The 12,629-nt window shown below is 49.8% G+C and overlaps 1 protein-coding gene across 3 annotated transcripts in view; it reads right to left on the reverse strand.

Moving 5' to 3' along the window:
- Positions 1-11,666, reverse strand: part of KAT6A (lysine acetyltransferase 6A) — a 45,297-nt gene extending 33,631 nt beyond the window's left edge. For all 3 annotated transcript variants that reach the window (XM_040414820.1, XM_040414819.1, XM_040414821.1), the window contains exons 1-2: positions 11,573-11,666; positions 9,317-10,135 (exon numbers count right to left, since the gene is read on the reverse strand). In XM_040414820.1, coding sequence (XP_040270754.1) covers positions 9,317-9,910 — 594 coding nt within the window. In that variant the 5' untranslated portion in view covers positions 9,911-10,135; positions 11,573-11,666. The remainder of the gene's footprint in view (positions 1-9,316; positions 10,136-11,572) is intronic.
- Between the last annotated feature and the right edge of the window lie 963 nt (positions 11,667-12,629).

Below are 12,629 nucleotides of genomic sequence, written 5' to 3' on the forward strand. Positions count from 1 at the left end.
AGTCGGCCACATACAACATGGCCGTGGTACTTGGCCTATGGAGACGGAGATATATCCGTGGGACCCAACGCAGGGAGTTTCATCTAGAATAGCTGCGATTCCTGCACCAGGTAAAGATCCTACGCTATGTGATTCTTACAGACCCACTTCCCTCCTGGGTGGGCAAAGGTGTCGGCCCATCGGGTGAATTCCATTAGGCCCCTTTCACACGGGCGAGTATTCCGCGCGGATGCGATGCGTGAGTTGAACGCATTGCACCCGCACTGAATCCGGACCCATTCATTTCTATGGGGCTGTGCACATGAGCGGTGATTTTCACCCATCACTTGTGCGTTGCGTGAAAATCGCAGCATGCTCTATTTTGTGCGTTTTTCACAGAAGTGAATGGGGCTGCGTGAAAATCGCAAGCTAGTGCAGATGCGGTGCGATTTTCACGCACGTTTGCTAGGAGACGATCGGGATGGGGACCCGATCATTATCATTTTCCCTTATAACATGGTTATAATGGAAAATAATAGCATTCTTAATACAGAATGCTTAGTACAAATATATATATATATATATATATATATATATATATATATATATATATATATACACACACACATACATACTCACCTTAAGGCTCCATTCACACGTCCGCAAAATGGGTCCGCATCCGTTACGCATTTTTGCAGAACGGGTGCGGACCCATTCATTCTCTATAGGGACGGAATAGATGCGGACAGCACACAGTGTGCTGTCCGCATCCGTATTTGCGGAGCGCGGTCCCGATCTTTGGGTCCGCAGCTCCGCAAAAAGATAGAGCATGTCCTATTCTTGTTCTTGTCCGCCGCTGCGGACAAGAATAAGCATTTCTATAGGGGTGCCGGGCGGGTGTGTTGCGGATCCGCAACACACCACGGACGTGTGAATGGAGCCTAATCCACTTGTTCGCGCAGCCCGGCTTCTCTTCCGTCTTCTTCTTTGAGGAAAAGGACCTTTGATGACATCACTACGCTCACCACATGATCCATCACCATGGTAAAAGATCATGTGATGGACCATGTGATGAGCGCAGTGACGTCATCAAAAGGTCCTATTCCTCAAAGAAGACAGAAGAGATGCTGGCTGCGCGAACAAGTGGATTAAGGAGAGTTAAATAATTTAATATTTTTTAACCCCTCCAGCGCTATTGTACTATGCATTCTGTATTCAGAATGCTATTATTTTCCCTTATAACCATGTTATAAGGGGAAATAAAACAAACTCTACACAACCTTGAACCCAAACTTCTGTGAAGAAGTTCGGGTCTGGGTACCACATTCAGTTTTTTATCACGTGCGTGCAAAACACATTGCACCCGCGCGACAAAAACTGAACAACGGAACGCAATCGCAGTCAAAACTGACTGCAATTGCGTACCTACTCACGCGGGTTTGCCGCAATGCATCCGTACACGCTCGTGTGAGAGAGGCCTTATACATCACGATCAAAGCGGTTTCATGCCGGGCAAGTCCACGGATCCGGGATTTGCAGACTACAAAATGGATATGGGCCTGTGCATGAGGCCTTAGGAAAAGCTCTGATCCAGTCGTCTCGTCAAACTGTGATAGTCGCTCACTTTGTGCCCAACTTATTCCCCTTTCACAGGTGTCGGCCCCGAGACAATCAGTCCCATTCACTTAACTCCTGCAGAAATCTTTGGTCCAGGGATGAGCGAATTGACTTAGGATGAAAACATCCAAAGTCGATTTGCATAAAACTTTGTTCTAAGGCCTCATGCACACGAACGTATTTTGTTTCCGTTCCGTTTTTTTGCGGATAGGATGCGGACCCATTCATTTCAACGGGTACGCAAAAAATGCAGACAGCACACCGTGTGCTATCCGCATCAGTATGTCCGTTCTGTAGAACATGTCCTATTCTTGTCCATTTTGCGGACAAGGATAGGCACTGTTACAATGGATCCGCAAAAAAATAAATAAAATGATGGCATATGGAGGTCATCCGTTTTTTTGGGCGGATCCGCAACTTGCGGACCGCAAAACACATACGGTCGTGTGCATGTAGCCTAAGGGCTCTTTCACACTTGTGTTGTCCGGATCCGGCATGTACTCCACTTGCCGGAATTACACTCCGGATCCGGAAAAACGCAAGTGTACTGAAAGCATTTGAAGACGGAACCGTCTTCAAAATGCTTTCAGTGTTACTATGGCACCCAGGACGCTATTAAAGTCCTGGTTGCCATAGTAGTAGTGGGGAGCGGGGGAGCAGTATACTTACAGTCCGTGCGGCTCCCGGGGCGCTCCAGAATGACGTCAGAGCGCCCCATGCGCATGGATGACGTGTCCAATGCGATCACATGATCCATGCGCTTGGGGCGCCCTGACGTCACTCTGGAGCGCCCCAGGAGCCGCACGGACGGTAAGTATACTGCTCCCCCGCTCCCCACTACACTTTACCATGGCAAACAGGACTTTAGCGTCCCGGCAGCCATGGTAACCATTCAGAAAAAGCTAAATGTCGGCTCCGGCAATGCGCCGAAACGACGTTTAGCTTAAGGCCGGATCCGGATCAATGCCTTTCAATGGGCATTAATTCCGGATCCGGCATTGCGGCAAGTGTTCAGGATTTTTGGCCAGAGCAAAAAGCGCAGCATGCTGCGGTATTTTCTCCGGCCAAAAAACGTTCCGTTCCGGAACTGAAGACATCCTGATGCATCCTGAACGGATTTCTCTCCATTCAGAATGCATTAGGATAATCCTGATCAGGATTCTTCCGGCATAGAGCCCCGACGACGGAACTCTATGCCGGAAGACAAGAACGCAGGTGTGAAAGAGCCCTAATACTGTACGGAGCAGGAGCTCCATACAGTATTACAATGTATTGGCTCCGATGAGCCGAAGTTATTGCTTTGCGAAGTCTCGCGAGACCTCACGTAATAACTTCATAAATTAATTTGCACTGTGATAAACCATTTCCCGAACTCGGGTTCGGTTCAAAAGGTACCACTTTGTTGTTCGGATGTTTCATCCGAAATCGATTTGCTCATTCCCAGTGCCGTCCTTGTCCGCGTGCATGAGGCCTCAGGCCGGGTTTCTACATTCAGGTTGATTTATGCAATTTTTAAAGCCAGGAGTAGGTTCCAATAGAGGAGAGGACTCTTCGTTTATGCGTCTTCCACTCATGATCCACCCCTGGTTTTGGCTTCAGAAACTCAAAAAACATCTGAACATGGAAAACCCAGCCTTAAAGTAAAATGCTGGCGCCTCAGTCTATAAAAATATTGGTGGGAAATTCATAGTAAACTGTTTGCCAAGAGAGAGAGGGGGGGAGGGGGCGGGGAAGAATCCAAATGCCAAAAAAACTCTGAGCAATATTCGATGCCCCACCCAAATCGTCATATGCCTCTCATTATCACATCTGTGGAGGAGACTGGAAGGAAGCAATGCACGAAGGAGGAGGAAGGAGGCCCGACCAGCACCCCAGCCCCAACTGTTTAGATTTCCAAAGCCTATTTACCCTCCTATCAGCTCCAAAATGCTGGAGATCTGTGCACACATCTGCCCGGGGGACGACTCCTCCGCAGAAATGGACAAGTCCCACTGAAGGCAAAAGTCAGGTCGACCCAGGCCTACTACATCTGGTAATTAGATAACAGACTAAAAGCCAGGAGGCCAAAGTGAAACGGACTTGTATATAGTGGTACTTACAGGGCATCAGTCCCCACTCTGTCAGCAGTTCTGAACATGCTAAACTGCTGTCAGCACTAGGTAAGGGCTGAGGTGAGCAGTAGAAACCTTTTGTGGAGCTTTTATTATCAGGAGTAGTGTGAATATAAAGTTTTATTCTGTCAGGTTCCCTCTATTCCAAATGATAGCAGAAACATCCAACCAGGAGAACAGCACAGCTTTCATTCAGAGTAGAGGGGCAGGGCTGAGACGCACCTCAATGCAGAGAGCACCTCACAGTGAAGCTCCGCCTCTTGGGGCAGAACAAAACTTTATATTCACACTACTCCTGATTATAAAAGCTCCACAAAAGGTATGTTTGTCCTGCTCACCTCAGCCCCTACCTAGTGCTGACAGCAGTTTAGCCTGGTCAATTAATTCTAGATCTACAAGATCACCTTATGTAAAGGTGTTTGTGGATATACTGTACGTCTACATCCCTTACAGTCCCACTCCACCCAGGCTTGTGGACCAGGACAGTCCTGTAGATGCTGGTCTAACAGAACCCATCAGAATCATCCTCAGCAACAAATAAAGGGGTTTTCCAAAAAGTGATGGCATATGCTTAGACTGCACTTTCTGTACCCCTACTGATCAGCTATTTGCAAGGGCTGTGGCCCTCCTAACAAATGCTGCATCCCCTTCATTATTTACCAGGCACAGCTCCGTACTTCTAAATATCGGCTGTACCTTATATTACCGCATTCCCGGGTACAGCTGACACTAAAAGTAGGTGCCTGGAAAACAGTGAAAAGGATGTGGACACAGCAGGGGAGCCGAAGGTGGGCTGTCCAACGTTATATTCAAGGACTATCAATCGAATTTAAAAGAGTTTGCCAGGATTTTGATCCTGGTGGTCTATCCTCAGGAAAGGTCATCAATATCTGATCGGTGGGGGTTTGATTCTCGGCAGCCCCGCCGATCAGCTGTTGGCCTCTTCTTCGGCCAGTGACGTCGCATTCATCGGTCACGGGGACTATGTGCAGATCACTCCCATTCAATGGAGTGAATGGAGTTAAGCTGCGATACCAGGCACAGCCACTACACAATGGAGGGCGCTGTGCTTGGTGAGCCGAGAAGGGGCCGCAGCATCATGGCCTTTACCAAGAGCTAATCTTCCAACAGCTATCCACAGGATGGGGATAAGTATTAGATCGGTGGAGGTCCTACCGCTGGGACAATCGCCCGTATCCAGTGGAGCCCCTCTGAAATACACTGAGCGGCTCGTTGGAGATGTGCACCGCCAATCCATTCATTTCTGACCAGCCGCTCCTTCAATTTCAGAGGGGCTCTACTGGGTATGGGGAAGGACCCGCACAGATCTACTAGTTATCCCCTATCTTGTGGACAGGGTATAACTTTCACTAACCAGACTACCCTTTTAAAGACCACTTCATACCCCTTTAAAAATACACTTTCAATAGCTGTCTGGCAGACCGCTGTCTCTCCTACCTACCCCGTATACATACACGCTCAGCAGAGGATGCATGTTTTTTCAGAGGGAAGAGAGGTAAAGCTGCTGCCAGAACAAAAGGACCGAGTGTTAAAATTCAACATCATCCTCCTCTTCCCAACATTACCCATCGGGGAGAGTCAGGAACCCCCCCATACACATTTGACAGTCAGCCGACCTCTCCAAAAACACGTTGGGCCACAGGAGTGGCCTAATATTTATTGGAGAAGAACCCGGCAGGAAGACGATCATGGGTGCGCACTGTAAGGATGTGCGTGAACGCCACCAGGAGGAACATGGACTCTCTGTAAGATGTTCCTCTGCTCCTTACTGGTGGATGACAGGAGAAGCGGCGCCGGCAGTTCACAGGAGATCAGCCCCACACGACACGTTCAGTGCACACCATGTACTCCATGTTTTGGTGGTGTACCGATAGAACCAGACTTTCTACGTTCCGTCACGAGTGAAACCCAAGTGCAAGATTAAGAGATATCCTACAACATGCTGCCTTCTGATACGTACAACCACAACGTCCCCTTATCACAGAGGGGGGCAGCGGCAAAGAACCGACCCATCACCCACATCCATGTACTGTGGGCAAAAACATTTAAAGGGGACCTAAACCTTCAGTACAGAGGGCTCTGCATCAGCTCGGCAGAGTACGGATCCTACATGCCATACTTTCTATGGATCCGTACAGCGCTCTGAAAACCGCCGCATCTTCTGCACTTAAAATTTCAATACAATTCCAAAAGGAATAACAGAGGAACGGCGTAACCCAGAGTTCTGAGAAAACGGCTACAGAGCGGTCACGTTGTAAGTGACATGCCAGGAGAGGCGACCGCTCCTCCTCAATCAGCTCCATTTGCCTTGGACTTGCCCAACAGCTGCATGTTCGGGTGCGTTCACATTTGCGTCGGAGGCTCGGTGAAGGACCTCTGTCGCAGATCCCATTAGAAGAGAAAAACAGTGCAGCGCGCTGAGCTATTCTGTCTAGTAAAATGCTGGGCTCCCTGACCGAAACCTGACGAACCCCATTATAGTCAGGCATCGGACGCAGCACGGCTCCATCACTTGACGGATCTGGCGCCGTCGGTTTCCTTTGTTTTTCTGTTCCTAGAACGGAGCAGAAAGGATGACTCGCGCGTGTCTGCGCACACGACATGAATACAGCCTTCCTTTACTGCCTGCTGCACTACTTCCCCGCTGAGAAATAACGCACGTGAGAGGCCAGGTGCACAGGCTCTCTCCGTGCTCCCCGCAGAACTCAATCTGGATGCACGCAGCCACCGGCCAATAGTTCTCCAAGCATCCAGAAATGGAGGACGAAACACTGATGGCTAGGAGTCCGCCTGATCACTTCAGTGGCAAATTTGACCATATATATATATAAAAAAAAAAAAAAAAAAAAAAAAAAAATACATCCTCTACCTCATGGCAAATACCCAGAGCTATAAAGCTGAGTAATTTCCCTTTTTTTTTTTTTTTTTTTTTTTTTAACAATTAAAGGGGCATTCCAGAACTTTATTACTGATGAGCTGGCCTCAGGATAGCCGATTGGCATTAGCTCTGATGCCAGAAGTCGGTGCCCAAACTACACAGCTGCGTCCACCGCTCAATGGATGGAGCTGTGTATTCCGGCCACGAAGTTACCAAACAGCTGAAGGGGCTGGGGTGCGGGTGTCAGACCCCTCGCTGATCACAAAGATCATCATGATCTAGCCTGAGGATAGGTCATCAACAATAAAACCCTGAAATGTCCCTTTAAACAAAAAAATAATACATTAAAGGGGTTTTCGGAGATTTTTATACTGATGACCTATCCTATGTATAGGTCATCATCAGTATCTGGTGAGGGTCCGACACCCAGGACCCCAATCGATCAGCTGGTTGAGCCCCTGTCTTCTCTCAGCTTTCCCTAGGCCAGTGACGTCACGTACATCAGTCACGTGGCCTAGGAGCATCTCAGCTCCATAGAAGTAAATGGGGCTGAGCGCAATACCAACCGCAGCCACCATAAAATGTACGGCGCTGTGCTTGGTGAGCTGTGAGAAGGCCGCAGCGCAGTGTCGGAACCCCACCAATCAGACACTAAGGAGCTGTCCAGAGGATAGGTCATCAGTTAAAAAAAAATCCTGGAAAACCCATTTAATGCTCCAGCTGCACATGATTGAAAATAAAAGCGTAAAAAAACTTTATTATTGTGTATTACAGGCAGCTTTTGCCGCGGATTTCGCCATCTGCGGTGGAGATCCGCGGCATAAATTGACATGGTGCTTATATTCACACGTCAATCTATGCCACGCTTAATTTTTTAAGCAGCTTGTGGATGAGATTTCTTAAAATACCCTCATTTTGCTGGTGTGGTACAATGCTGTGGATCTTCCGCATGAGAATCCTCACCGTTTCAGTCACATGTAGACATATGATTAAAAAAAATAAAAAAACCTGTGCAGGAGGACATAAGATCGCTCCCCTGCTCAGATGACCCCCAACAATAAGGGGATGTTCACAAGTGACTGAAAAGTGAGGATTTGCAAAAGGATGAAATCTGCATTACATCAGCATTTCCACACACATTCTTTTTATCCTGCTGCGGATTTCCAGGAGAAATACTACGTGTGCGGGTGCTTAAAGGGGCTATCCAATAGTACGAATACCCCCTTCAATGCCAGGGCCCCTCCTATAGACAATACTTACACATGCGTCGCTTCAGATCCTGCACGACCACCGCTGAATCTACCCAGCGTGTGGATCAAAACATCCGTGACCAGCCTTAATGGCAGCCATGATTGAATAACCAGATGTTTTTAACCATACGACGGGGAGATGCAGCGGTGGCCGTGCAGGGATCCAGAGGAACACGGGTGCCGTGGACCACGCAGGTATCAGCTATAGGAGGGACAGGTGGCATTTGTACTTAGATAACCCTTTTAAGAATAACTGCAGCATTTCAGTCCCACATGGACACACCCGGAACGTTCACCTTTGCCACCTTCGTGCTAACACATCTGCCAGCTGAAAATGAAGTGGGCAGATGGAAGGTGTTGGGAAGACTGAGGGATCAGACTACACAAGGTCTGTTTGTAGTCTGTTTCCATGGAGACACATATGGAGTTACTCTTTTTTCTTTTAAATTGCCCCTATTTCAGGAGTTGATTCATTACACATTTTCGAGGCAACGGAACCATAAAAACAGCTTGCAAAGATGGACTCGGCCTGCCAGTACTTGAAGGGCATGTCTAGATGTTGCAAGTTACCGGTGTTTTCTTTTAGGAATTATTATATATTTTTTTTTAAGTCACACAAATGCTTGTACTGAAAACTGCGTGTGCAATGCTGCATGATGAAAAGCACGCGCAGTCGTCTTTTCCTTGGGGCTTTCCTCGTGGAAGTCAATGAAGGAAAAGTGGCACAAACTTTAAGGCTAAGTGCACACGATCAGGATTGCGTGCAGATTTTCTGCGCGGATTTGCGTGCGGAAAATCCGCACCGTAGGTCATGTACATTGTATTCTATGAGAATTTGAAAATCTCAATGCACACGATGCAGATTTTTTTCCGTGCGGATTTTAAAATCTGCAGCATGTCAATTTATTTTATTTTTACTGGTCAGATTTTCTTCGTTCACTTAGTAAAATCTGCAAGCAAATCCGCACCAATTGATGCGGATTGACCGCACAGATTTGCCTGCGAACACCTGCGGACTTCAGTAAGGATTCTCCGCACATGAATCCTGAACGTGTGAATGTACCCTAAAGGGGCTGGTCATGGATGCAAAAAATATGGCGGCTTTCCTCCAAAAACGGAGCAGCACCTGTCCATGGGTTGTGTCTGGCATTGTAGCTCAGCTCTATTCAAGTGACCAGGGCTGAGCTGCACTGAAACCACACAACCGGTGGACTGGTGCGGTGGTGCGTTCGGAAGAAAGCAGCCATGTTTTTCTAGTCCTTAACAACCCCTTTAAGGACAGACCATATTAGAGTTTAGAAGAAGCACAGCTCCTGTTTACACACTGAACCAATGCAACCGGTGACTGGGAACTGATAGAGTCCCCTTCACCCCCACCGTAGACCTGGCCCCTGCGGTCACTCTGAACGGGTCCTACGACACCAGGCGTCCACAGGCTGGAGCCGACAAGTATCACTCACCTTGTCTTTTTCATGAGGCAGTAAACACACTGGTGGCAGCGAGGCCAAGCATTCCCATCCTAGTTTGACCTCCATCAGCTTGGAATTCAGCCTGTAAAAGGCGCCCTCCTTTATAATTCTCCCATGGCCCAGAGCCCGCTTGATAGAAAGCCGTAACTGCTGGTGGAAAGCTGAAGTTGGACTTGTATTGCCCCCATAGGTTGCCACCACATCCCTCTGACTACGCAAAAAGCGTTCAATGCTCTTCAGAGAAGAGCCCCCAGGCTCGGAGAGCCCCTCTAGTGCCTTCCTCAAGAGCCACTGCCAGTCCAAACCCTCTGGCCGCCCCGAGTTCCTGACAGTCTTAGGTAGTGCCAGGCGGCCTGGGTTATCAGGGTCTTTGTAGGAGTTCTGCCCCTTGTTGGTAACCTTAAGTACTGTTCCATCTTTTACACTGAGCTCCAGCTGCTCCAAGACAGTGTGGCGATCCAGGCCGTGCGAAGTGGACACGGCGTTGCAGACGCGCTCCTCCGAGGGGCGCTGCTTCTGTTTCTTCACCTTCCTGATGGCCTCCAGGATCCATTGCGTATACAAAGGATTAGCCAGCTTCACCATGATGACTGTATATCCATAGAGGTTTATCCTTGGTCCTGGAGGGATGAAAGGAGGCTGGCGCTGCCCGGAGGCTGGCTCACCATAGCACACACCAAGCTCCTCTCAAGCCAACCTCGCCAAAGTCCACCAGTCTTGGTATGGCGTGACGATAACCTTAGGAGAGTCCTAGCAGGAGACACAAGCGGCTGCAGGCGAAGAGCAGGAGCGACGTCGAGATGATCAAACCTACGAGGAGAAAACACAAGACGGTGAGACCAGACCGCATAGAGGGAGACGCAACAACACGGGCAGACTGCCGATACAAATGGTCAGCGACTACCTACCGCATCTGGCGCCATTCGTCTTGCTTAGGCTCAGCTCCCAGCTCCTATGTCAACTTTCACCTGACCGAGGCCTTTGTTCTTTGGTCTCAGTCAGGTTGGCATACCCTTACCCCCCTTTATTTTTGCATGGGTGCCTATGGGTGATGGATGGGTGCCTATAGAGACAACCGTCATGAAATCTTCCCAATGGAAACTGCAAACGTTAGTGTGAGAAGAACCGCGCACAGACAATGCACCAGGAGACAGGCGGACATTTGGGGTGCGATTTAATTCAAGTCGTGTCGTTGCCACAATGTATCCCATTATAAGGAGCAGAGGGCATCACTACTGCACACGAGGGGTCGGTAATGTGCAAACCGAGCCTACACAAGGGTAGACGGCGACCAAACCCTCCGACTACCTCACGTGTATGCGACAGCGAAAGAAGGTTACATGAACATGTATGGGGAGATGGCTCTCTCCGCAAACCCTGGACATTTTGCACGGTTTCCTGGTCCCATGACTGTACGTCAAAAAAAAATAAAAAATAAAACGCAGACAAAAACAATACGCAGACACCACAACCGAGGAGCGGGTGACAGAAAAGCAGGTGACCGCACCATCGCCAATAGCAGAGGGTTCAGCTTCCCTGTGATTGGCTGCTTCCCCCCACCAATCCTATACAGGTGCTGGCAGGTACCCACCGGTAAGTGACAGCGAGCAGCTGCCATAACAAATCTCAGGAGCCACATATCAGCCAAGACGTAAAAATTAATAAAAACCACCAGTGCGGTAGAAGGCGCCAAATATCACAACTAAAAAGGAGAAATGATACAAATACGCCATGTCCAAAACATTTCCTCTCCCTCCACCCCCAGACACAACAGCAGCAGGTGGTAAGGGGCACAGTACCAGTACCCACAGGACAGGCAGGTGGTAAGGGGCACAGTACCAGTACCCACAGGACAGGCAGGTGCAGGGTCTGACTGGCAGGGCATGCTGACACTTGTAGTGCCAGTCCTACATGGTCAGGTGTGTGCCACACAGTGCCCAGTGCCCTCAGTGGCTCCCTGCTGACAGCCGCACACTAACCGGCACCCGGGTGTCACCCAGCAATCCCCCATCCCCCCGTAGTCTGAAGCTGGAAACCACACCGGCCCCCCGAGCACCAGGCCGGCCGAGACTTCTACGCGAGTCCCCGGCTCGCTCAGGCGGCGTAGGCCTTAGGCCAGGGCCTGCCAAGAGGTCGGAAGGCGGCTCTGGGTGGAGTCGGGCGGTTACACGGAGATTTCCTGGGATACAGGGAGAAGCAACGGTCGGGGAGAAAGAGAAAGAAAACGAGATAGGGCTGTTCTCTTACCGGGAGTCCCAGGAGGCAGCAGCGACGGAGCGCGGAGACACCCCGGGCTGATGCGGCGGCCATCTTGAAAAGTGAAACCCGGGGAGGTAAGGCGAAACCTGGAACAGCGCGGAGGGAGGACGCTTCGGTGATTAGAGGAGCGCGGCGGGCGGGTTCAGAGGTGAATGGAAGAGCGCGGCGGGGCGCAGGGAAGAAGCCGGAAGAGCACAGAGGGAGAGAGGCGGGGGTGCGTGGAAGAGCCGGAACAAGGGGCGGAGATGTTGTGTGGATGTCACCCTGTGGGCGTTGCCTCAGACATGGAAACCGGGTCTCTGCAATTGGGTGGGAGGAGCCGCGAGTAGAGTAGGTCAGGGGGAGAACCAGTGAGGGAACAGCGGCCGAAGCCGGTGTCGGATTGGCTGCATGACGTCATTCGTAGGCGGGGCGGTACGGTTGTTGTTGGAGGGATTCAGTGAGTCAGAGAGGGAGGGGCGGACGTGAGTGGAATAGCGCAGAGAGTGCAGCCAGGGAAAAGGCGCTTGGGGTAGCGGGCGAAGACCACGTGACCGAGGAAGGGCAGCGCTGCCGAGACGCCATGCTGGTTGTGGGCATAACAAAGGACGTCCATCTTGTTAACCCTTCCCGTGCCCCGCGCTTTGTGGCGTTACCCTACATAACCCCTCCCTTCATGCATATGCATTGTTATTTATTAATATTAGGATGCATTTGCATATTTGTGCATGGAATAATCAGGAAGCCGTGGTTGACGGCTCGGCATGTTTACAGAAGCGGTCATCCATCTTCCAACGTTAGCTTCCATGACGGACTGAGCTGTGCTATCATGATTAGATTCCATTACAGGGATCCTGTGCGTGTTCAGGGGGCACTACAAGGAACAGAACCCCCTGTCAGCTATATAATGGCTGGCTATGCTTCTGGTTGTCAGTTGTCAGCAATTCCTGGCGCAGTCAGGCACCATCGATTGCAAGCTCTTGCGAACATATTAGCCTGTGATGTCCATGTTGGTTTCTACGTGCGCCGTGGAATATGGTGGCGCTATATAAATAAAGATTATTAT

Source organism: Bufo bufo, chromosome 1 (genome assembly GCF_905171765.1).
Source record: "Bufo bufo chromosome 1, aBufBuf1.1, whole genome shotgun sequence".
Classification (NCBI taxonomy): domain Eukaryota; kingdom Metazoa; phylum Chordata; class Amphibia; order Anura; family Bufonidae; genus Bufo; species Bufo bufo.